The sequence below is a fragment of the Lissotriton vulgaris genome, chromosome 3_2 (genome assembly GCF_964263255.1).
Source record: "Lissotriton vulgaris chromosome 3_2, aLisVul1.2, whole genome shotgun sequence".
NCBI classification, from domain to species: domain Eukaryota; kingdom Metazoa; phylum Chordata; class Amphibia; order Caudata; family Salamandridae; genus Lissotriton; species Lissotriton vulgaris.
In genome coordinates this window covers 161,129,179-161,156,243 of record NC_141690.1, presented here as the reverse complement: position 1 = coordinate 161,156,243, position 27,065 = coordinate 161,129,179, and the positions used below count along the sequence as shown (strand labels likewise).

At 40.5% G+C, this 27,065-nt stretch overlaps 1 protein-coding gene across 2 annotated transcripts in view; it reads right to left on the bottom strand.

The window, feature by feature from the left end:
- SH3TC1 (SH3 domain and tetratricopeptide repeats 1) overlaps positions 1-27,065 on the bottom strand; it is a 368,620-nt gene that overhangs the window by 197,322 nt on the left and 144,233 nt on the right. For both annotated transcript variants that reach the window (XM_086964135.1, XM_086964136.1), the window contains exons 6-7: positions 13,531-13,683; positions 12,194-12,356 (exon numbers count right to left, since the gene is read on the bottom strand). In XM_086964135.1, coding sequence (XP_086820261.1) covers positions 12,194-12,356; positions 13,531-13,683 — 316 coding nt within the window. The remainder of the gene's footprint in view (positions 1-12,193; positions 12,357-13,530; positions 13,684-27,065) is intronic.

Below are 27,065 nucleotides of genomic sequence, written 5' to 3'. Positions count from 1 at the left end.
TGATGGCTTGTACAAGAAACACATTACACCCTCTTTTAGAGAGGTTTTTAGAATTCATGAAGAGATTGGAGTTAACAGGTAATAGGGGAAAACATATACTATGATTGAAAGGTCAGGAAAGAAAAATCCTGCACAATTTTTTTATACATGGGGAAAACATTGCAGATACAGATGTCTTTTCTTGGCTTATTATTGACTCCTTCTACCTCATAGTCTAAGCATATGGGTAATAAAAAATGAATTTTGAGAAATCAATATTAACTGAGGATAGAGTTGCAGCAAAGTTAGGACTGAAGCCGTTAAAAGCAATTGTCAACATATTTAGAAGTAAATGCTTGTCTGGGGCTTGTAATGGGGTGGGGGGGGGGAACACAATAATGCTTCTTCTTTGCAGGTAGTGGAAAATTGATTTATTAAAAGATTGTTATCTGGTCCTGTAAGCTGTGCGAATTATGTCTGCTATGGTGAATTGGGTTTGCAATTTATTGAGGACTTTTTCTCTATATCCCCTTACTTTTATGGTACACGGTTAGGTCTAAGCAGGCTGCAGAGTTAAACAGCAAATGAATTAGGGACTGCTTGCTTCAGGATTGTGTCGATCGTATTCCCTGGTTAATCTACATTAATGTCTAAAGATAGGTAAACACGCTTATCTTACTGATCCTAAAGTTCTGCAGAACATTAGTAGAAAAGATCTGAAGTTGTTGCAGAGTACATGGAGACAGAGTGCTCATGCAGAATTAAAAAAAAAAAAGAGAATCTGGTAACGCATGCTACCACGCTCATTCAGTCCTACTTAGATCTGGTTTTTAACATACAACATTGATTGATTTGTTTTCACTAGACTTTATTTTAATACTGTACACTTCCTCGTTGCTTTCAAGTATCAGACCAAAGAGTTGTCACATTTACATTCAAGTCCACATGACCATTTTTTCGAACAATCTACTTTAAACTTGATATATATATATATGTATATATATATATTTTTTTTTATTCTCAGCCGAGGAAAGCGTTAATTTTACTCCTTTTGAAGAATTTGTGTTTTTTACAATGTAAACCCGGTTTACTGCTGCATCAGTTGCACCTGCACTTGATATATTTCTTGGTAGCAATTTTTTTAACCCGCGTTTTAAAGATGCAGAAATGTTTATCTGACATTAATGTAAATGTGGAATCGTGATGCGCTTACATTATATTTAGTTTATGGTTTTAACTATGTGTTTATCCATATTATACTGTAGTCCATATTATGTCTCTGTAAAATTAATTATTTGGTATTATATATAGTTTGCAAAAGATATATGGGGATTATGATGCTATATAATTTTTAAATGTAGATATGTTTGTTTTCTTTTATGGAGGGATATGGATCTGAATAAAGGCTGATTGAAATGCAACCTGTTTTCCTTAAAAGAAAATGGGTTGTGTTTGAAACAAATATTGCTTTTTTGCAAATGGGTTATTACTACAATTCTGTAGAGGTTTACATAACAATGCTTTGCAACCAGATTTCGGTCGGAAAACAATAAGACATCCCATTTCGAGTTTGTTAAACATTCTCCTTCCAAATACTGATTCAGTATTTGGTCACAAATTCATCTGCGAATCGGATCTATGGCAAAAGCAAACAACTTTGTTCTCTGGCTCTCAAAGTTCATGTCAATGTATACTTGGATTATTCCTAAAATGATTGATGAGTCTCAGTAGGCAAGATCTCATGGTCTCTCTGACAAATGCAAGAGTAAAGAATTTTACATTGAGTACTCCGCAACAACTACAACGGGAAAATCTTCCAGCAGTGAGCTCCTTGATGAACACTATAGGGAAGGCTGTTCCTTGTTTACCATTAAGAGATGTTCTAACACGGATCTCTAGCTCAGCTGATGCGAGAGAGATTATGCTTTCATATGTAGTTAGTCATGAGCGAAAAAAGTATATTTACTTTTTAAAACTAAGAACTCTGTACAATGATATAATGAAAAATATATTGCCTTTCAGTGAGTTTTCTAACAGTTTATTTAACACCTTCTGTTACTTTCAGTTGTTCTTTGGGGTATACATTTTGAATCATCTCATTAGTTGAGAATAGATTGGAAGATTTTATAAATAGGGCTTTAGGCAAACTGATGGGGTCGCTGGATGACACCATTAATAAAAAATTAGAAACCCTCTCCCATCAACCTACTAATGAAGCTGGTTGCTCTTCCTGGCCCGATAAGTCTAACAAAAAAAGGCTTTCGGGTGACCACCTTCATAAAAAAATCAAAGAAAAGTAAAGGGGTCATTGAGGGTCTACCAGATGACGCCGGTAATGGACTCTGCGGATGGGCATGACGGCCCGGTTGTCCCTATAGACAGTGAATCTGATGAGGACCAAACTTATGAGGCAGAGCTAGATTTGTTCTGTTCTTCAGAGTTCAACCCTGATTATGATGACAAACCCACAACAACAAAAAATTGACATCTGATGGGGCATCTTCGGCCTCCGGGCCTAAGATTCTTGACCAACTTGGGGATAATATGTTCAACCTCCTCATGATATTACTTCCCCTGTCACCCAAATGGACCCCCTCACAACATGTGGCTAAATACATTACCTTCTGGTTGAGGAGAGAGATGCCTAAGGAGGTTAGATCTCGTTTACGGTCTGAATGCCCTCGACCATCACTCCCAGATATGATAACTAAGACACCCGAACTCGACCCGAAGTTTCATTAAAAAGGGAGGAAAAGACCCTAGAAGAGGCCTAGACAGAGGCTTAAAGTCCTGCCAGGACAGACTCCTGGACATTATTGGCCCGCTTACTAAAATCGTCGAGATGGCTGAGACAGCCTACCTAAACAATAGTAAAGTCCACCACAAAGAACTGCGTGAGTGGATGCAGAGAGCTGTTTGCCTTCTTGGGAACGCGAACACGGCCCTATCAAATGAAAGAAGACAAAGCATCCTTTTAAAGTGGGACCCCAAACTCATCGAGCTCGCCAATAAAGAAGGAGGACCTTCTTCTCAAGGCCAACTTTTTGGCGATGACTTCATTAAAGAGATGGCGAGGTATGTGGGAATCTTCAGTTCCATACAGAAGTCACAAAAAGAAATAAGAAAGGTGTTCCATGATAGAGCTTTTGCACGGGCCGGGCAAACAAGGAGTTGTTTCCCCCACCGCAGTACACCTTACTCCAGACCCTACATGGCACAAGGCAATAGGTCCTTCCAAACCTATGGTTCATATGGCTATTCCAACCTCTATCCGCAAAGACAGAGAGGAGGTCCCTACTGAAATACCAGAGGCGATAGAAGACAGAAAGGCATCTCATCAGGTACGTCACTCCAAAGACCCTTTACCTTCCCCTAGAAAGGTGGGATGGAGACTAGCCCAATTCTGTGGAAACTGGAAACTAGTGACACAAGATCCGTGGGTACTACAAACGGTCAGGGGATACCGAAAAGAATTCATAGACACTCCCTTCCAGGACAAAATCCCAAGGGAAATCATTTTCGCTCAGTAATTAAGGAGGTACAAGATCTACTTGACCAAAGGTGCCATCAGAGAAGCGACTCATCCAGGGATTGGGTTTATCAGCAACATATTTTCGGTGGAAAAAACTAACAAAGAGATGAGGTCAGTAATAAACCTCAAAGATTTGAACAAATGGGTTGTCTAACGCCACTTCAAAATGGAAGGGATACACCTCAAAAGAGACATCCTAAGGAAAGGAGATTGGTTAACAAGATTATTTTTTGTTCAATAGTTTTATTCAATTTTTCGAATAGAAATAAAGAATTAAATACAATAGAAGGTGATACAATCAAAGGGAGACATAAAAAAGAGCAGTATAATAATTGATCCAATAATAGAACAACATTTTCAAGGAATAAATTAAAATAAGGAAAATATTATAATGAATATGTCAATGAGTTAAAATGAATCAAAAAGATCATCAAGAAGTATCACCAATTAGAAAGCATAGAAAGAGAGAAAAAGTGAAACAAGAGAAAGAAAACAAGAGAGAAGACAGTAAGAAAAGAAGAAGAAGAAGATAGGAAAGAGAAGAAGGAGGAAAGAAGGAGAGAGGGACACGAGAAAAAGGGGAAAGCAAGAAGGAAAGGAAGAATCTACTGCTGAGCTAAAAGGACAAACAAGGACAAAACAGAAGTTAGGTAGACGACACAAAGGGATATTGTTCAACCAACCCTTTTGAAGCTAAGTCCATATATGCGTCCAGAGCTTTCCAGACATTGTTAGAGATAGATGGGGTAAGGTGAGCCATATCTACGGAGGTGTGAGCACTACGTAAAAAAGAGACCCAAGCCCACCACATGTGATATGATACAGAGGAAAAAGACTTCCATTCCATAAGAATCACCTTCACAGCAATTGTTAATAAAAGATCCAGTAGTTGTAAATCTAATGTATCTAACGCCAACGGTTCACGCGAAGCTAATGGACCCAACATTATCATGGGAAAGGAAAGCTTAAAATGCATTTGAAAAATTAACATAAGATGCTTATGTATGAGATCCCAAAAGGGTTGCAAAAGTGAACACGTAAAAAACATATCTGAGTAATCACCAGTGTGGTTAACAAGATTAGATCTCAAGGACGCCTATGTTACTATCCACATCTGGCCTCCACACTAAAAACACCTCCGCTTTACATAGCAAAACAGAATGTGGGAATTCTCCAGTCTCCCGCTCGGACAATCTTCAGCACCCTGGTGCTTCACAAAGGTACTCCGGCCGGTAGTAGCATGGCTCAGGGTAAAGAGCGTAAGGCTAATAATATACCTAGACAACATACTAATAATGGGCCAGTCCAAAGACATTGTATCCCTACATACTCAGTGGGTGATAGAGATATTAGAAAAATGTGGTTTTGTAGTAAAACTAAAAAAATCATGCCTAACTCCAGCACAAGACACTCAGTTACTGGGGTTGTTTGTAGACCACCTGCACACAGAGTTGCGCTTACCCAGAGACAGACTAAAAAATGTACGGAAGGAAATAAAGAAGTTCTTTTTATGAAAGACTATTACATTAAAGGACTTAGCGAAAATCCTGGTACTCCTATCCTCGACCATCCAAGCCATATTCTTCAGACCACTCTATTATAGAGCCCTCCAAAGACTAAAAAAGAGATACCTTCGCACAAATCAATGATACTCTCATAATTTGTCCCTAGATCAGGACTCAAGGGAGGAATTGGAGTGGTGGCTCAAGAACGCACAAGCGTGGAACGGGAGGGCAATCTTTGGAGAGGAACCTGAATTGGTGTTACAGTCAGATGCAAGCCTAGAGGGTTGGGGAGCGAGATGCGGAAATTCTTCAGCAGGCGGACGCTGGTCAGATCAAGAGAGGAACATGCACATCAACTGCTTAGAATTCCTAGCAGGCTCCTTTGCTGTCCGCAGTTTAACTTAAGAAAAGATGACATGTTGTGTAATGCTTTGCATGGACAACATTTCAGCAGTCCAATATGTGAGCAAGATGGGAGGACCGCACTCCAAAGACTTAGCAGAACTAGCGAAGGACTTTTTGGGTTATTGTTTAAGCAAAGGAATTTCAGTTGTAGCACAACACATTCCTGGACTGAGCAATGGAGTAGCCGACTGGTTCTCCAGAAACTTCAAAGACTCCAGCAACTGGAGACTGAACAGGGAGATATTCCTACACATCCATCACATATGGGGCCCTTTCAACATGGATCTCTTTGCAGACAGGCTGAATACTCAACTGACAACGTTTTTCAGCTAGAAACCAGACTCTCAAGCAGCTGGGGTGGACGCAATCCTACAAGACTGGAGAGGTCTAAGGTCATATGCCTTCCCACCATTTGTCATGCTACTCCGGTTCCTCTTACATACACGCAGATTCAAAGAAACAATAGTGGTGGTAACTCCTCTTTGGGGAGCTGAAGCATAGTTCCCTGTAATTCTAGAAATGTCAATAGACTTCCCCTGACTTTTTCCCCATTTCCAGACCCTACTTCTGGGCCCTCGAGGCGAAATACATCCTCTGATAGAAGAAGGCTCCCTCACACTGATGGCATGGAAGATTTCCAGAGACAGTGGGAAATCCCTGACCTTTTGCCAGATGTTTTCAGACTCATATCTGAGTCATGGACTTCAGGCACGAGAAAGGCATATAGACTGGCATGGAATAAATGGATTTGCTACTGTATTCAACGGGATATCAATCCCATTTCAACTGATGTAATCTATGTAATAAATTATGTAACAGAATAATTTGAATCTGGTTCATCCTATAACACAGTAAACATCTATAGATCAGCCATCTCTGCTGGTCATTCCTTGATAAACTGACTACCTGTCGGTCAGAATGCTTTGACAAGGAGGATTATTAGAAGCATTAGGGTCCTTAAACCCCCGATACCTAAGTACACCTCGCTTTGGGATGTTAAACTGATCCTTCAAGTTTTAGAGAACTGGTTTGATAATCACTATTTGTCACTCAAACAACGCTCTTATAAACTCACAACACCTTCTATGTCTCGTTTCATTTAGACGTACATCTGATGTTAGAGCTTTAGATGTCACCAGTAGAGCTTATCAACCTGAAGGAGTTTGCTTTATATTAAAAGAAGAACTAAGACTCTTTCCTCAACAATTTTCTACCCATACTTCTCTGGAAACCCTAGACTGTGTGTGGTGCAATGTTTGAAAGAATATGAAAGGAGAACCCTTAATTTGAGGAACGACGTCACACAACTTCTTATATCTTATAAAAGACCTCACAAAACCGTTTCCCCCCTACCTTAGTTAGATGGGTGAAAGATGTCATGACTGAAGGGGGTGTGGACACCTCTAATTTTGGAACACATTCACTTAGAGGTGCCTCAGACTCCAAACCTTTCAACTTGGGAGGGAGTTTACAGGATATTTTAAGAGCAGCCAACTGGTCTAACGAAAGCATGTTTAAAAGCTGCTACTTTAAACCAATATCTAATGTAATTGATAATTTATTGAATGCACTTTGAACTTGCATAATATTGGCCTCCGTGTCATGCCATAGAATGTAGATTTTTCACAGCCTGCTGAAAAGAAAATCTTGATTTTATTAAGGACACAAGATTATCCCACAACTAATACCCGTCCCGGTAGACTAACGTATTATTTACTTTCTTTCAGAGTGACAAAATTTGCTCATGGAACATTTATTCTCCTGGAGCTGTTCATCAGGAATTTGTTTGGATTAAAGTTTATCCGTTCGCAGCACAGAATAAAAGAAGGAAGGTGGCTGTATATAGATGTTCAGAATGTTTTGAAAGTTCTGAATTCTTACTAACTGTTGCTGCTGGGTGAGCTGGCAATAAAAGGAGATTGCATAATCTTAGCCTCTGTGTCCTTAATAAAATCCATATTTTCTTTTCAGCAGGCTGTGGAAAATCTACATTATACTGTTGATCTTGAATTCATGATACAAAAAAGTGTAGTAACTAAGACTGTCTTCTTGAACTTTGGGAAAGTACTACTTCAGTTTAATAATCAATAACCTTCTGTAGTTCAATGCAGATATATGGGGGTGTTGATTCTAGGTAATTATTGTTACACCTGGAACTCTATTTGGTAGTCACTTGCACTCAGACGAAAAATGTTGGGGGTTACTATTAGTGCTGATTTTACCTACTCCCCTCATGCCTGCAAAACTGCTGGCCATGTCAATCTCTTTTGCAGAGTGTAAGGAAAATGCTTCCATGCCTTTGAGTTGAATGTGTGTGATCTAAGCAGTGATATGGTTATAGTAATGCAGTTTTGCTTGGCTTACTGAATATCTGTGGCCTTCATAATATGGAAAATGCAGCTGCCATGTCTTTTACTTAGTTTACATCAGACCACCGCTGTTAAAATCCCAGATAAACTTTCTCCACAGATTAAGAGTGAATAAATGGATCTTGTTTAGGTCACTTCTCATGGCTGATCCATGTGAGTTCAGGGTGAGTAATGTAGCAGACTACTAAACTTATTAGCACTGTCTTTCCTTATCTATTCAGTTCTCTGGCTACTTGTTTTTTTTTATAACAATTATTTTTTATTGCAACTACTTGGACTACAACAAGTCAATCAGTGCAGACGATCAGTGCAGTTAACGTCAAGAGCCGTACAAATCAAAGCAACAATTCACTCATTCTAAACAATAGTGTGGCCACCAACATCCCCATATTCTCTTATCCTTGTTAGGGCATCCACTGGCCACGTACACTGGTTTCATCAAGTTTCGCGCGCCAGTCAATTTCTTTGCGGCACACTATCATCAACACAGAATCAGACACAGTCCAGGCAAGGACAGTGTCCCATTTAGCAATGAGGGTACCCAGACCCACAAGTGCTATCCCCTTCTGGATCCCTAACATCTTCAAGTAAAGCCATTGTGCCACCCGCTGGTAAACTTCAATGGGGCATTCCAGCACCAGATATAGGGGGTGAAGCACAGCACCCTAGGGTTGGGTTATCACTGGAGAACCTCAGACCATATGGAAGAAGTCTGTTTCCCCATCTTGGGCAATCCTGAAATGTGAGTAATCAAGCCGACCACAGCCTAGTCGGCATCAGGTTTGTGGTGTGGTGGTACTTTAGTTTAATCAGGCAGAGCCTAAATAAAATCGCTAGCTCTCTTGTTGCCATGAGGGTCTCTCGCCACTCCAAGTCCTCGAGTGTGCCCACCCACACTTCCCATCTGGTTCTCAGTGTTGTGAAGAGGTTCTGGAGTATGATCAGTGGCTTCAGTGACTTGTAAATATGGGATATCCCCCTTTTGCCAGAGGCCCCATGAGCACCTGTGCCTCCATGGGGCTGAACTCAGGAACCTTGTCCAGTGAGTCCTTGTGAGACTCAAGCACATGGCGGAGCTGGAGGAATCAGAAGAACTGTGAATGGTGAAGTCTGAAGTCCATTCTTGTTTTTAATTGCTTTGTTTCATTGGGTTTCTTTAGTCTCATAAGTAAGAAACAAACACATTTACACCCACACAGCAGTATGCTTGACATGCCCAGAGGCTTACCACTAAACACTCATACCTGGGACACAATGTGCAAGGACAGGAAGGCAAGCAGACAGTGCTCAGTGTTCGGGGCTGGTTAGTAAGAGCTTTAGTCTTCATGCTTCATTCCCTAAGGAGTATAGTAAGGTGAGTCTAACTTAGGCTTTGCAAACAGTATCTTGTAGCTAGGTAGATTCCAGCCTGTGTCCTTACATATACATATATGCAAAGTATGTCTTTTTGGGCTACTCCTGTGCTGATTATGCAGAGACTGTTTGAAACTTACTTTAAAATTGTGGGTGTTTCCAGGGTTGTGTAAAATGACTGGTCATGGACATTCTGCTACACAAAAATGAGGTAAGCACCTACTGAATCAACATTCCTGTCACCTTTGAGTGAGTAGGTCAGTTAGGATGCCTTGCATCCCAACAAGTATTGGGATGACTCTGCAATGGCTCAATGGAAAACAACACAGAATAAGGTATTACTGTGGAGGTTTGGGGGGTCCCCCGAAGTCTCCTGACAAAATGCAATTAATGAAAGTTACAGTACAATTACAGAATAATCCATACATGCACGGTAAACACTTTCAGAACACTTCCCCCCTTCTTCCCAACATTGCCTTGTACTTGCAGTTGTCTGATCAATTAAACTACATGAGTATTAATGACAGAACTTTGTTTTTCCGTTGTTATTTAATTTTTTGTGAATTGTATAATACTGTATCTACTACTGTGTAATAGTAAAGCGCTCTGATACCCCAAGGGTCATGTTCACGCAATCAGAAACTATTACAATAAACTAAATAAATAAAAATGAGAATTATGGATTTTCAAAATTGGGAAATTTCTTCTCCAACTTTTATGAAGCCATTCCCAATAGTTTGTCAATTTCATAAAATTGTGAGATTTAAAAAATAACTGGGTGGGTACAAAATATTACAAACAGGAAGATATTTTTGTTCCAAGTTATGACAGTATTTCCTGGTTAATGAAACATTTGGATTTTTTTTTCAACATTAAACTATGTAACCAAAACACAAATCTTTTTAAATAGCTTGTGTGACTTGTAGAGCTCTTTAAAAAGTTCTGATCAGCTGGTAAATATTCAAAATATTTCTAAAGTAATAAAAGTAATTGCATTATTATGTATTCATATTTTATTTTATTGTGACTTAATAACTATGGGCCTCAGTTAGATCTTGGCGGATGGGTTACTCTGTCACAGCCGCGGCAGATATACGGTCTGCACAAATATACATCCCATTATATCCTATGTGATTCATATTTCGGCAGACAGGATATCTGTCACCGTTGTGACGGAGTAACTCATCGGCCAAGATCTAAATCAGGCCCTACTTTTACCATTTTACATTCAAGTCATTATTCTTTTTATATATTCATACGGTTATTGTACTTTCCTGTTATTGTATTTAAACACAAAGAGGGATTCAATCAAAAATGAACAAAACAAAGAGAGCTCTTTGAATCTGATATAGCTACAACTTTCCAGCACTGAAAATATCTGTTAGTCACGCAACAGGCCTGAGGGTCATTTCTTTCACCAATTCTGTCATCTCTGGAGCCTTTGCGAGCATAACAATTACACATAAAAGGAATACCAGTCCTGAGGAGAGCCTTAAAGAAAGTACACAAAGAAAGCATCATCCCTTGTTTGGAGCTCTGCTGCAAGACCCCAACCTACCTTCATTAGATGACCTCACAAATCTATGAAAAGAACTGTGACGATAATGGATACTCTGACACCTACCAAATACAAGACTCTGAAAGCTCTGATGCGACAGTACTTTGAAGACCATTAACAGTTTAACAAGGATGTTTAATGAATGTGAAACAACACCATGGGCTCTGAAGAATTTGCATCTCTGAAATCCCACTAAAAATGTACCACAAGCTCGTACTTACTGCATGAGAGAGCTACTTCAAATAACAAATCTCAAACGTAAGTAACCTTAGATGCAAGCCTTATGCTACAGTCAATAACCATGTCAATACCATAGCCCTTTCTCAGATTAAAAATTAGATTTCATCGTCATAATAGGTGCACTCTTCGGAGGAAAAAGATCTTCATAATTAAAACATATCCAAACCTTTAAAGGATCTACTCCTAACAATAAAAAACAACACACCTTTTGGTAGATTGACCAACACTTTTTAAATAGCCTGTCGAAATATTCAACACTCTTCACCCCCAGGTAACCACATCCTAACCATCATGTAAGAAGCTGCACAACTGAGGCCTCTCTGATTATTCTACACATCATCAACACCTCCCTCTCTTAAGGCGTCTTTTACTACTTGCACGAAGACACCAAGTTACTCTTCTACTGAAAAAGCTTAAGCTTGAATCTGCACAACTTAAGAATGGTTTCTTTTATATTTTCAGTGTACAATATTTATCTAGGGGTTTTCATTTAACTTCTGAGGTACTTGGTTTATGTTTGGTAGAGTGCAGGTTCCAACTCTTGTCAATTATTTATGAGCACATTTTTTTTAGAGGTTCTAGGTAGACTTGGTCCATTGAGGCAAAATGTATGATCAATTACCCTTTTAGTAATCAAATTAGTCTGAAATCAAGTGAGTTTCAGACATTTATCAAGGAAATATAGTTTATATTTAATTGATTTTATAACTTGTTAAGCATTGTATTGAAACCTGAGTGTCTCAGATTTTAATCAGACTTTGTTCCATGGCTACAAGGGATGTCTACATAGAAGAGACATTCAAAACGTGTTTGAACTGCAGGAAATCATTTTTCAGGCAACCATTACACAGTTTTTGGATCACAGATGCCAGTTTACTTGGACCGCCTGCCCTTATGTTCGTTAACTAGGACATGCATCCTTTATGCATGACATAATTTAGAAATGATTATGAATGTTGATAACTGTCATGGATTTTAGCAGGACTTTCTACAAATTATGCATACCACAATTTACCTATGTTTCCGTAAAACATAACCAATGTGTTTTTGCAAAAATCTATCAGAATTACCAAATCAAAAGTTCTAACCTTAATACATTGTAAAATAATGATAACAGGTTTGATTGCTCACACCTGGTATTTGAAGGAATATGATAAATCAGCATGAAAATTAATAGAGAGCACATTCAGTCTATAGATGGATTCATGTTTTAATTGTAAAAAAGTAAATCATATAAATGCCAACTACCTACTGATGAAAAGGGCTCACAGGTTCCAGAGAAGCTTTAGAGTGTAATGTCTTGTTAACAGGCTCTGTTTCTTGGGTGTCTTCACTATTTTGGTGTATCTTCAACTCACTGTCTACAACAGTTGCTTCTCGTATCTGTTTGTCCGGACAGTGCACAAAAAATGCCCCTTCAGTGAAAGAGAACAAATAATTGAAAAATGTTATGACATTTCTTGCACCACGTGAAACATTTTGATGTTGATTGACACAGTTGCTCTAGTTTTAGTAGGGCACCTTGGAAAAATAGCAAAAGTTACCAATGCCGTTCTCATGCATGGTTAATAAACATACAAAGTGTGAAACATTCTAGTGAAATTTTCCAGTGTATTTTGTATGGACATACAGTATGTATTTTGGAGTTTTATCATGATATCATCCAGAACAAATGCACAGATGAAGAATGGGGCTATGCACCTATTTCATACACAATGGTGCCAATTTACAAAAAGTAGCAAGAGTTTAAACCTCCTTTTTTTCATCCACTTCTTTTCCTCTTAGCATCCACCTTTTCCCTAACTGCATTACTACAAAATTACTTTGCTGATTTTAATAACTGGTTTTTATAATGTAGAAATTGATACTACACTACTTTCATTTCTACTGCTTTAAAAAACAGATGTTACTATTAACAATTCAGTTCTCACTTTATGCAACTGAAGGGCTAAGACAGCCTTATGGGGATTCAAACTTGTGACCTGATTATCAGCACTTTGTTACAGCAGAAAATGTTCAAATCGTTGACCTATCTTGTATAATAAGGAATGCAATGCCCCAAAATGTAAACTATATCTCAACGGTCAACATATGGCCATTGGTAAAATGTGTGACTAAGTAACGTATTTTCATGCTAATCCTGGGCTCTGATTATTCAGTTCACACCTGTGGTAAGATGACTTGCATTTTATTAGTGCAATATTATAATTATTATGCCTCTTTAAATGGGAAGGTATATCTCAGCACACTTAGAATCATTACCAGCACCATAGAATGGAATTTAGAGAGAAATATTTGTTTCCCTACATCTCTATTTACAGATTTGTTGAAATACCCTAGTATTACCATGTCTCCCTTTACAGGTTGCCCTTTCTGTTACCATGAGCCTTTTATAAGTGTTATGGAGAGTGAACAAATAATCAAAAAGTGTATTTTAATTGATTTATCAAATTTTCTGCCCCAAATTTTAAATCCTGATGCAATCCAGCAGAAATACTGAGCAATAATTCTATGACCTCATTTGGCCATTACTGCTGAATTGTGGCATTTACTGGAAATGAGAACAATAACTGAAAAACGCTGTCTTACCTTCTTGCATGAGAAGACCTCTATACATTAGATTTAGATATCCATCACTTATACAGACTTCAATACCCGCTTCTTCTTCTTCATTGTCCTCCGTTAAAGACAGCCAAAAAGACTGATCTAACAGCAAGTTTTCCATACAGTGATTTAAAAAACCTGTACATAAATGGAGACATACCTTCAATTAAAAGATGGCAGCATGGTCCAGATCATGAAAACATTAGCATGAGAAATTGGGTAGTTGGTTGAGGGGGGATGTGAGCTCTTCTCAAGCACCAGCCACGATTCTCGTCAGGGTGTACCACAAAAAGTCACTAAATTAACGTGTGCTTAACAATCTAACAGGTTGGCACAAACTCAGTAAGGCTTAACTTTGAGGCAATGTGTAAAGAATGTAAGCAGCACACAAACAGTAACAAAGTAAAAATGTAACACAAGAATAATCCCATACCAATTTAGAAAAAAAAATAGTAAAATGTGATAAGTTATTTGACACCAAACAATAAAAATCCAATCAGCAGAACTCAACACATGCAATATAAAAGATTTAAGGTAAGTGTAGCGCCTAAAAGACGCTACTCACACTTTTCTGGTCCTGCGAGACCTGGTTAAAGTCACAAGTTCAGGCCATGCCTTCGTTTAGACTCTGCAACTACAGGCAAGGAGCCTGATTAATCTCCACTTTCAGAGACGACGGTGAAAGATAAAATAAATAATAACACTGAGTGATAAAAAGATAAATGGACGGTAACCCATTTGCGTTGTAAGGGGAATCCCCCATTGTGGGAGGAGTTAACTTGGCAGATCTCTTAGATGTGTGGATTCCTTTTTTGGTTTCAATATTTTTTATTAAGGCTAGCAGAGTAAACCTACAACTTCTGATAGTACACGCACCCCAATCAAACCACTAAACCACAGAATACCCCATTCAAAATAAAGTCTGAAATATATAGTCTTTCTTTTTCTAAAGTCCTTCACCTGTAATAGCTTAAGACTGATTGAGTACCAACAAACCCCAGAGCTAGCTAGAAAAATACTAGTATTTGAGGCGGGGGGAAAGGAGAGGATGCATGCTAATGAGAACCAGTTCACCACATGTGGAGAAGTGTGGCTCACCGGTTAGAGGAGGCAGTCCCTGATGCAGAGGTCAGACCTGGGACCAGGGTTCAATCCCCGATGCGGCAGGGCTTTGAGCTCAAAATGTCCACGGACCTGATAATTCTCGCCTCGGTGCCTACTTGAATCGTGGGTTCACACTCTGCAACTCTGGGCAATAGCTATCTCCACTATGGCCCCATAGTGATGGGATGGATGCCCAGTAGGGGTAATCTCGCAGGGAAAAGCCAGGACGGGTTCCCAAAGCAAGCGCCTTCAGACCTTATGGTGAAAGGCGCTATATAAGAACGTATGATTTACGATTTTACCTCTAGGATATACCCAATGCATTGTTCAACATTATCATGTACAACCTTATTAACAGCCTCAACCTCAGGCTCAACCACATAAAAGAGAATCAAGGAAGCATTTTTAAGGATTAGAATCAGTTGCCATCTCCTTCTTCTGTCTAGATTTGTCATAATGACCAATTTATAAAGACTCAGCAGCATCCCTCTATCGCCACTGTCAGTCTCAAAGAGTACCATAACAAGGCCTAATGTTTGTAAGTAATCAAGTCATTCTTTACAATCTGAATCTGCAGGTAGATTCTTGTGGTGGTTAGCCATATTCTGGGAAGTACAGGGTTGTTTCCCCCTCTAACTGTCGTGTCCCCCTCTAATGAAAGTAACATATGACTTTATCTTTCTCCCTGGGGTTCCACATCTCCAACACCACTGTATTTATCTGATACACCCTTCGCCTGGTCACTCAACTTTGGTCTCCCGGTGGTAGAACCATGTTGTCCAAAAACATTTGGATTCTTAATGTAAAGCACTCTTCAACAGGAAATTGTGGGATTTTCAACAAACAGATATTTGCCACACCTGCCACATTTACAAGGTGTTCCAGCTGGCTTTCAAGAGGTGTCACAGAGGCAATTGCACAGCTCTTGAAATCTTATAAATCCTACTCTTTAGAGCAGGGATCAACCACTGATAATTCCAGATCATGTGCTTGACAGCCATATTCTGAACTAGGACATCTGTATGGAAGAAACATTTATCTATTGCTTCCAGGCAGTGCTTAATTTGTAAAACAATAACAAGTGCCAGGACTCTAGTCAGTAGGCACCTGCAGTTTCCACTACCCATTGCCACTGCCAGCATTGCCAATGACATTACCTACACAACTACTAACCAGCACACTGCGACAAATCAGCCTATTCCAGCCCCCCACAGCTAAAACAATAGCTTTGGTGGCAGATATCATTGTTTTTAATGCATACTGAATCTATAAACAATTGCTGTTCTGCTCATCTCTAAATTATACAAACAGTGCCACCATGTGGTGCTGGTGTCGACAATTAAGTGCCTGTGCTGGCAATTAAGTGCCAATGCCAAGCACCGGAAACCACCGGCTCAAATTAAGCACTGCTTCCAGGGTACCCTCTTTTGCTATAGCCTTCCTCCCTGTGGATGAAGAGCTATTCTGGAGATCCCACACAGCCGCCAAGATGAGTGTGCTACTACACAAACAGCCTCTGTCCTCGGGTTCTTTATCTGTCTATAGCAAGTGCTGCAACCTCACCCTAGTCATACAAGTTTAGCAAGTTGTTTTTCCCTCTTTGTAGTACCTTTATTGACTTTAGGAGTCAGCACTTTCATCCTAATAACAGAAAGGGAAAATAGCTCACAATTGAGTCATCCAAAGTCATCTTATCAGAAAATAGGCAATACATTATTTATCCATATGGTAACAAATCGAATTGAATTTGAATATTGAATAATTTATGTGCATCTAGTTTGCTGATCATAAAAAGCAGGGGTCACACACCTGCCCCCACAGCAAAAGATCTTGGAGTAGCCGAAAGCGGCTCTGCCACCACGCCTCCACTGCAAACCAGACCTCAGACCTCAGGACCACTAGTCAGGAGGTATGTTGTAACTTAATGCATCCTCCCCAGCCTTCCAAGTCCCTCCTGGTCAGCATGTGTGTGAGGTCAAGTAGAGAGATGGAAGTGTTTGTGTTAGGAGTGTCAGTTGAAGCTATGGGCTGAGCAGCAAGGAGACTGCTCCTGGTGGGGCTATACTTAGGCTTAGCTATGTGCTTACCTACTTGTAACCAAGACCCAATAAACCTTCTTATAATCTACACTATGGCCACTGGACTTCCTTTACAACAAGGTCACATCTTTGTATTTGTATATGGCGGCCGTTGTTATGTTTCTCGACACAGTTCTAATATATATTGGGCAGATGGTTATAAACATTACTTCATACGCCGTGACCATTTATATACGGATTTAATGCAGCATTATCTAGGTTTAGTTGAATAGCCCTTCCATCGAGCATCTCATCTGTTCAAAACAGGATTGTGGTTTATGTTTTCTTCCCACTTCAAAATGGCTGCTAAGTTTTCTCAATCTGAAGTTAGTGGTATGACAAGAAACGAGGCCTTTTTCTTGCTTTTAGCTGCTCGCTTGGCGCAGGCTTTAAAAGCCGCGCGATGACTTACATACTTGATAATGGATCACTGACATAATATAGAATGACAAAATATAGACTTACCAAAATATAGTCACCAAAATACAGAATGCCAAAATATCGAATTCCTATCTACAAACAGGTAAGTACAAAAATATCGAATCCAAAATATAGTCTGTAAAAAATATAGTCAGTCAAAATATCGATTTTTGTTTAAATATAATTAACTAAAACATACTTAAAAATACTCAAATAACCTTAAAATTAAGATATAATTAATTTAAGTTATTAATAAAAAATGTACAATATTTTACCATAGGATAGCAGGAGGGTAACATTTAATATTACCACTCCAGTGAGTGCAACAGTAGGGAAAGCGTTGGATAGCATAAGGGTAAAAATTACTATTCCCACTCCAGAGAGTGCAACAGTAGGGAAAGCGTTGGATAGCGGGAGGGTAAAAATTACTATTCCAACTCCAGAGCGTGCAACAGTAGGGAAAGCGTTGGATAGCGTGGGGGTAAAAATCACTATTCCCACTCCAGAGAGTGCAACAGTAGGGAAAGCGTTGGATATTGAAAGGGTAAAAATTACTATTTCCACTCCAGAGAGTACAATAGTAGGGAAAGCATTGGATAGCGTAGGGGTAAAAATTACTTTTCCCACTCCAGAGCGTGCAACAGTAGGGAACGCGTTGGATAGCGTAGGGGTAAAAAATACTATTCCCAATCCAGAGAGTGCAGCAGTAGGGAAAGCGTTGGATAGCGGGAGTGTGAAAATTACTATTCCTACTCCAGATAGTGCAACAGTAGGGAAAGCTTTGGATAGCGTAGGGGAAAAAATTACTATTCCGACTCCAGAGAGTGCAACAGTAGGGAAAGTAATGATTTAATATATTATTAAAAATAAATTAAATATCAATCCCAATAAAACATTAATTGAAATTAATAACCAATTTAATATTATGTAATAATTAATTAGAAACACAACTACATATTAGTTATTAAAAATGAATAACCTGTTCATAATTATTTAACAACTAATTAATTTTCAATAACAAAAACTAATTAATAATACAAATTAATACCAAATAAAAATTATCAATACACAAAAAGTATTTTTAACATATAATTAATTACAATTACATTACTTCCCACCCTATTCCCCTATAAACCCACATCCCACTACAGAAAATACATTAATACAATTATCATAATTATCGAATATTTAATTAATACAAAATAATTACCAATTAATAAAAATGAATTGCCAATTAATAGAAATTAATTACCAATTAAAAATTAATTAATACATTTAAAATCAATACCAATGAATGAAAAAAATGATTTACCTAATTACAATTAAATTACTTCCCACCCTATTCCCCTATAAACCCACAACCCGCTACAGAAAATAAATTTAGAAAATTAACATAATTAACAATTAATCAATTAATACAAATTAATTGCCAATTAATAAAAATTCATTACCAATTAAAAAATAACAATAAATTCAAAATGAATACCAATAAATAAATACAAATATTTAATTAATTACAATTAAATTACTTCCCACCCTATTCCCCTATAAACCCACAACCCGCTACAGAACTAAAAAGCTACATTTAATTAAAAATTAACAATAATTGCTAAAAATTAATATTTAATTTAATATAATTTAATATAATTAAACTACTTCCCACCCTATTCCCCTATAAACCCACAACCCGCTACAGAATTAAATTACGCAAAAATTAAATAACATAAAATTCATTACTTAAAATACATTAAACATACATTACAAAAATTAGTATACACTTTTCACACATATACTCACATACAAAACACTTTTAAAAAATTGATATTATTAAAAAATCGATATATTTAATGCCTATATTGTATACTTCGATATTTTGACTTCTATATTTTGAAAATCGATATTACTTACCTTAAATTCGATATTTTTAACCACTATATTGTGTCCATTCGATATTTTGTCCATTCTATATTTTTACTTCGATATTATGTCCATTCTATATTTTGGAATCAATATTATGACTGTTTACCCTTGATAATCTCTACCCGTCCCCGGTCGATGCATATAGAATCGCTGTATCACAGGAAATTAAGTAAGTAGCCATCAGCGTCTTGCATTTTTGTCCCTGACACCGTTGCAGTCAGGCTGGTTTTTGGAAGTTTGTTTGCAGTTCTAGATACAGTCCGTGACACTAGTGTTTGGCTGTTGAATGCTCGCTAGTTAGGTTAGAATCAGCCGCTAGTCCTTGGTGTGGCTACATCTTTATAAATTAATATCCGACTTGATTGTTGTAATGTCTCCTTTTCCTGATTTGGTCGCACACGATTAAATTAGTTTTTAAACATGTTAGTGTGTCCATGATATATTTACAGAGACTCGCTTACCCTCTCCCAGCTAAAAATTCGAGAGGTACAGGGATTTGAACTGATGGGTTTTACAGTCAAACAGCAGGAGTCGATCTGCTGTTCGGGTGTCCTTTGTTACCGTCCCCCGGGACCTGCACCATCCATACCTCTCTTCATTGACCTGATTTATGAACTTGCTAGCTCCCACTCCAAGCTATTGGTTATTGGAGATTTTAATCTGTGGGCAGGCAGCTCGCTGGACAATGCATTTTTCTCTCTCAGCCAAGCTTGTATAGATATCAATCTAGTACAGCTGGTGAACGCTCCCACGCATCGGAAAGGCCATATTTTGGACCTGGTGTTTGCGGTCCCTCAATGGGTATCACTAGTGGACATCAAGTGCCAATACTGGACGGACCACTCTCTGATTAGGTTCTCCCTTTGTCCGGAGGACGCTACTTCACGAAAGGCTGGACTACCTCTAGCTAAGCTAGAGAGACCTTGGTCCCGTATCCTCAACATCGCTCCATTGCCGAACATTTTAGGTGAGGACTTTAAGCTTGGTAACACAGTCGAAGAAAGTTATACTCTCTTCTGTCAGTCCATATCTAGCTCGCTGGATAAGTTGGCGCCCCTTCGGAAGTCACGAGGGAGGGTGAACCGAGCCAGTCCTTGGTACACGAGCGAACTACGCCAGCTCAAACTTGACTGTAAACGCGCAGAAAGGGTCTGGAGGAAACAGTACCTAGACTCTGAGAAAACCGCATTTAGGTCTGCTATGCATAAATATAAAGCTCAAATCAAGATAGCGAAAGCGACCTTTCTTGAACTCACTTTAAATCAGGCCCCAAACAAGGCACAGGTCCTTTTTAAAATCGTTAAGGACCTTGCTCACCCCACGTGTGTGGCTAGTGCAGTCCCCTCATCGCAAGCTCTTTGTGACTCTCTTGCGGACGCCTTTGAGGATAAAATCCGTAAAATCCTAGCAGGTCTGCAGGACCCACGGAATTCCACCACTGAGGAGGGAGCTCCGGAGGAGATGGCCAGTCGACCCCTGCAGAGGGTTATTCACCCCTGTCAGGAAGCTCCGGCCACGCCCTCCAGTCGACCCCGACCAGATGAGCAGCCCCCCAGTGTGGGAGCTCCGGCGGCGGAAGCCAGTCGACCCCAGCTGAGTAGCCCTCCTTCCCTTCTTTTAGATCAGGCCCTCAGCTTGGGAGCTCCGGCGACTGTGGCCAGTCGACCCCAGCTGAACAGCTCTTTCCTTTCAGCCCTGAACTCGGCTCTCAGCTTGGGAGCTCCGGCGATTGTAGCCAGTCGACCTCAGCAGAGTAGTCCTCTTCCTCCTTCTGTGGAGCCAGCGCTCAGCTTGGGAGCTCCGGTGAGTGAGGCCAGTCGACCCCAGCTGAGTAGCCCCCCCTCTTCCATTCTGGTTCAGGCTCTCTGCTTGGGAGCTCCGGCGAGTGCAGCCAGTCGACCCCAGCAGAGTAGTCCTTCTTCTCCATTTCTGGAGCCGGCTCTCAGCTTGGGAGCTCCGGCGAGCGAGGCCAGTCGACCCCAGCTGAGTAGTTTCCCCCTTCCCTCCCTGAAGGAGTTCGGCGACTTAGCCCTGACGATTTCATCTGGTTCGCCTTTGGATCCTCTTCCTTCAAAACTATGGAAGGTGTTTCAAGAGGACCTCTTCCAGCCCCTGCATGCCATCTGCTGCCAGTCATTTGAGACAGCTATTGTACCAAGTTGCTGGAAGAAGGCAGTGGTATCCCCGCTGTTAAAAAAACCTACGCTCGACCCTGCTTGCCTTTCTAATTACTGGCCAATCTCCCTGCTCCCTTTTCCGGTTAAAATCATGGAAAAGTTGGTTACCCGCGCTCTGTCCGGCTTTTTAGAAGGGAACACCTGGTTGGATGAGACGCAATTTGGCTTTCGCCCAGCGCATGGGACGGAATCCGCGCTGGTGACCGTGCTAGACAATCTGCGGGCGCGAGTCGACAGTGGTCGGGCAGCATTTTTGGTGCTGCTCGACATGTCGGCCGCGTTCGACACGGTCAGCCATCCCACCCTGATCTCTAGGCTGGAAGAATGCGGGGTCAAAGACAGGGCCAGGGATTGGTTAGTCTCCTACTTGGACTGCCGTCAGCAACGGGTTTCGCTACCCCCCTTCAGTTCAGAGGAGCGGAGAGTGGGTCAAGGAGTACCCCAGGGCTCAGCCATCAGCCCTATACTCTTCAATATCTACCTCCGCCCTCTAGTCCAGCTCATTAAATCCTTTGGTATCTCCGCATTTAATTATGCGGATGATACCCAGCTGGTCTTTTCCCTGGAGGGACAGGATGCAGTCACACTGGAGACTTTTCATCGGTGCATGCAGGCGACAGCGGATTGGCTCCGTCTGAACTCGTTACAGTTCAACAGAACAAAGACAGAGGTCCTGCACTGTTCCACCGATCGAGTCCCTCGAGATCTCCCAGTCGACTTCTGGCCTCCATCCTTCTCTGAGACGGTGTCTGCGGCACAATCAGCGCGCAATTTAGGCGTTACTTTTGGGCCTAACCTGCAGTTGGATCTACATGTAAACAAGACCACTTCTACATGTATGATGCTGATTCGTATGCTGCGCAAGGTCCTTCCTCTCCTCCCTGAGCAAGCCAGACCAGAAGTAGTGCGTTGTACCATCCTAAGTCGTCTTGACTATTGTAACGCACTGCTTCTGGAGGCCCCGGTAACACTTCTGGGCAAGTTGCAAAGGGTGCAAAATATTGCTGCCAAACTCGCCCTCTCTCGCCCCTACCATAGCTCTTCTACGGCAGCGCTGCGTGAACTTCATTGGCTGCCAGTCCATCTGCGGGTGCGCTACAAAGCAGCGTGTATTGTGTTCAGGGCTATTCATGGCCTGGGCCCCATCCCTTTGCGGCGAATGTTTGCCTGGTATCGTCCATCCAGAGCTCTACGCTCCTCGTCGTCCAGGCTACTGGTAGTCCCGCGATTCCAGAGAGTGAGGATGGGCGGCCGCTCGTTCAGAGTAGCGGCAGCCAAACTTTGGAACTCTCTGCCTACATCCTTGAGAAGCCTTGAAGATCTCTTAGTTTTTAGAAAGGCTTTGAAAACTCATCTTTTTCCCAGGACAGGCTAAGCTACTGTTGTCGCTGGATTATGGGTCAAAGCGCCAGGATGCCCTTGGTGGTGACAGGTCGCGCTATACAAGTATGCCACAATACAATACAATACAATGTCACTAGAGAGTTATTTTGTTACGTAGATAACACAAATGTCACTCCCTTTTTCCGTCTGTATGCCGGTTTATTAAGCAACTTACTTCTAGCTTCCAGACAACGTATGTTTAAACATTTCCTGACACAGCCGTTTGTGTTATATTGTTACAGATTTCTTTTGGCATCCTACCTAAGACAACTTTCAATTAGCGGGATACATCACTACCGTTCACTAGATACGCCGTAGTCCAGGTATGTCTTGTTCCCCTTCCCCCCCAAAACCCCTCCTCTCCCCCTCCCCCCCCCTTCCTTCCCCTAGATATATCGAACTTAGAAACTAGTTGTCTAATTCCTTTCTAGATTCGCATCCTGGTTCCACCGCCCGTCACTTCTCATTTCAAAGAGAAGTTTTCAAGTGTGAATTCTCAGGTGACAATCGATATCATTTTTTGAGCAAACAGGATACATTTAGCAACAACTATGTGTTAGTTTTTAACATGACTTGAAATGTAGTCAGTGACAAATAAAATGCCTCAATTCCTTTATTAAATCTTTGGAATGTTTCGCTGGGTATGTTTTTTTTGGTCCTCATTTGCCCCTCCTCACCCTTTTCTCTTACGATAGCACCCTAGGGTGGTTTCATCTCATATAATAGGAAATTTTTTACTCTCTTGGGAGGGAGTACGCTCCCTTAACCGGCCTACATGAGAGATATTTCCACCGAGATTTCGGAGAGACTTAATCATAGGACTTTCTCACCAGTTTCCCCCATATCCTTCACCCATAACAATTTAAGAAAGGAGTCCAAAATCTGTATCTCTTTTTATGCTGGCTGACCATATCCAACTTTGCTACAGCCCTCATAGCTCTTATCCAAGACAAGTCTGACGGAGGATCAGCAGAAACCCACAGGTTGCAGATTCCCCTCCGGGCCAACAATAAAGCATAGAACACCAACTTTACTTTGTCGTCCATGCCCCTACCTTGTAGATCTGCTCTTCCCATGATAATAAGTTCAGGGCCTACCTCAATATGTTGGGCCAGTGCGGCTGACAAGCATTTACTCACATCACCCCAGAAATCCTTTATCGCCGGGCATGTAACAAACATGTGCATGTCGTCCTCGTTTGGGCTGCTGCATTTAGGGCATCTCACAATTCCACCATCTTTAAATTTCGCCAATTTTTTGGGAGACCAATACGCCCTGTGGAGAGTAAACAAGTGGTTCCTTCTTAAATTCGCAGGTTTTACCACCTTGTAGAGAATCAACATAGTTACTTGCCATTGGTCTTCTGTAGCGGTCCTCGGCAAGCAGTCTCCCCACAGGCTTTCCGGCAATGTAAACAGTCCATCCTCCATTTCAACTATTGCCCAATACCACGTCGCCACTTCTTTTTTGATCGGAACCTCCAACGCCAGCTTCTCTTCAAACTCATTATATAGCCCTATTAAATGTTCTTTCCCAGCTGCCCAGCTTTGTATCTGGAGGTATTTAAACTTCGAGAATAAACACCCCGACTCTTGTTCACAGTATCTTCACGGCAATAAACTGCGGTCTAAAAACAGATCTCCCCATTTCTGAGGTCCCTCTACTTTTAGTGTCCTTGCCAACGCATCCTCAGCCCAACTCGGAGCACCTGGTGAATCCCAAATCGGTGCTCCTGCGCTAAAATATGGTATTCTTGTGGCCCTCCTAATTCTGTACCAGACCTTCGCCAGATCTTTCAGGACTTTTAGTCTTACTTTTTTAAAGTACTTTGGGTTGGAAAATTTATACATAAATCCATTCTGCTTGATATTCTCAACTCTCAGCAATGCAGACAATAGTTCACCAATAACCGAGCTTCCTGGCATGCCCAGAAGCATTCTGCAATTTGTGAGCAAAAAAGCCCAAGAATATATCTGGAAATCTGGTGCGGCCAGACCTCCTTTCAAAAGTCTTCTCCTGATTTTTTTCCAAGATAAACGCGATCCCTTAGATGCCCAAATAAAAGACCCAATCTCACTATGTAGTCTCGAAAAACCCTCTTTCTCAAACATAAGAGGAAGCTCGTCAAATTAAAAGGTTATCTTGGGTAAAGCCATCATCTTCACCAAATTTACACGACCGTAGATTGTTAAAGGCAGATGGGCCCAGCCCTTCATAGCTAGAGAAATTTCCTTCCTAACTTTGGCAAAGTTTGCTTTAGTGAGATCCTTTATGTCCTGGGTGATTTGGACCCCTAGATATCTTATTTCTTTTTTGCAAACTATATCCTCTGTTGCCAAGTTCCAGGACATAATTTCTGTTTTATCAACCTTCGGCTCAGGAACACGCCGTGAGGTACCGACGGAGAGAGCGGGGCCTCCTAATCCGAGCTGTCGCCGGGTGAGGTAGGGCTATCTTCCCACATAAAGTTGGGAAGAGATTCCTCGATAAATACATCAACAACGAGGATACGGTAGGGTGGTCGTATGTGACCACACCAATCTTTCAGATTTATTCTTTACTGATTGATATCACTCCTTATTTTCAACACCCCTACGGTGTAGTTTGCAGTAGCTATTTGTGTCAGCTTGGACCTGAAGAATACCGGTGAACTGTCACCTTTCGGCAGAAACATGTTGGCCCTAATATTTTTCATGCATACTGTACAGTGATTCTTTCACACTGTTACCACACTCTTTTTAATCTGACGCTTAGGTGAATACCATTAAACAAATTTTTTCACCTTGACGTTCATTTTTAGTATCACCACTACACTCTCAGTTATTTGTTTTTTGCACTGCACTACATCAGCACCACTTGCGGAGAGGACACATACAATTTCTGAATCACGGTCCGGTAGAACAAAGCCAATACATGTAGGCTTGGATACACAAACGGGGTTCAAGATGTCCTAGATGACGAAGTTCCACCATATGGGTGGGCTGATAGGACTTACATTAGTACCTGTCTGTGCCTCACCACAATGTGGTAGTTGATTTCTTGCGGTTCACCCTTGGTAGGCGTTACTCAGCTCTTTTGAGACCTTCAAGTTCCTTTGTTATATAAGTATAGTTCAATTGGGGTATGAACTTGAATGGTCGGTAAACATAGTCCCTAAGACCCTCTTCTCACAGTTGTTTTTCCCATTATTATTATATGTTCTTGCTTCAACATTCTGTATGTGCCTCAAGCAGCAGTTATATCCAGACATCGCTTGAAGGTGGTTGTGTAAGCTGTCTCTACCAATAAACTACCTTCAACTTACTCCTCTACTCGTTTGGCTTTCTACATAATTTGGCGACGATCGCGATACTTAGGAAAATTGGAAAAAGAATCCACATTTTTTTTATTTTTTTTCGAGGAGTGAATTTGGGGAGACAGCGTTCACCTTTCAAGAGAAAGAAAGGAAGAAGAAGGTATTTATTTTATATTGCGTGACTCTATGATTGCACCAGCGGCTGTTTTTATATTTTAGTGCCCTGATTGCACCAGCGGGAGTGACATTTGCCTTCTTTTCTTTCCATGTTTTCAGTATTTAATTATTGGAAGATGTAAAGAAGTTTCCGATGCATTGGGACTTTGAAAGTATCCGATCTGACAGACTTTGAGGTTTCCTCCCTTTGTCCGCGTTATTTTGTATATTTATTCTATCTATTTCTTCAACGCATTTTTTAAAAAAGGGGAAAGAAAAACTTACCGAATCTGTTGGAACTGTGTTCGGTGCTTTCGACATTCTTCTCCAGTACGTAAGGCAGTAGCGTCATCACGTATCGGCGATTCACCACGCATTGCCGCGTCTGCACTTCCTGGAACTGTGTATGCAACGTCTTCACGTTCATGACATATCTGGCGGTCATTTTTAGTTTCCGAGACGAGCGTTTCCACAGCAACTAATGACATTTCCTTCGTTTCCTTCCACACAATATTTTTGGTGACTCGTATTTAACAAAGAATAATTTCTTGCATCCTGACATCTATCAACACTCGGCGCTATCTTCACTATAGACTTCGGTGACTACTTTTATTGTTTTAGAATATTATTTTAACTTGTATTTCACAGTTTAATTTACACGCCTTACTCTTGTCAATTACTCATGTTTTAACATTTCTATAAACTTTGCTTTTAAGTGTTTTAAGGTTATAAGAATGTCGAATAACATCATTTCACCTGCACATTTTTTGCCAATAGCTGGCGATCCCAAGATGGAGTGGGATCTATGGTATCCTACGTTTTTAGCTTATGTAGATGTAGTTGAAGAAGATGGATGTTCGCCAAAAAGGAAACTAGCGTTATTAAAGAACTGTTTAGGTGGTGCAGGACTTAAAGAATTGGAAAATGTACCTCCTGTTGAAAACATAGGTGCTGGAGATTTGAATATTTTTGAAATTGTTGTAAAAC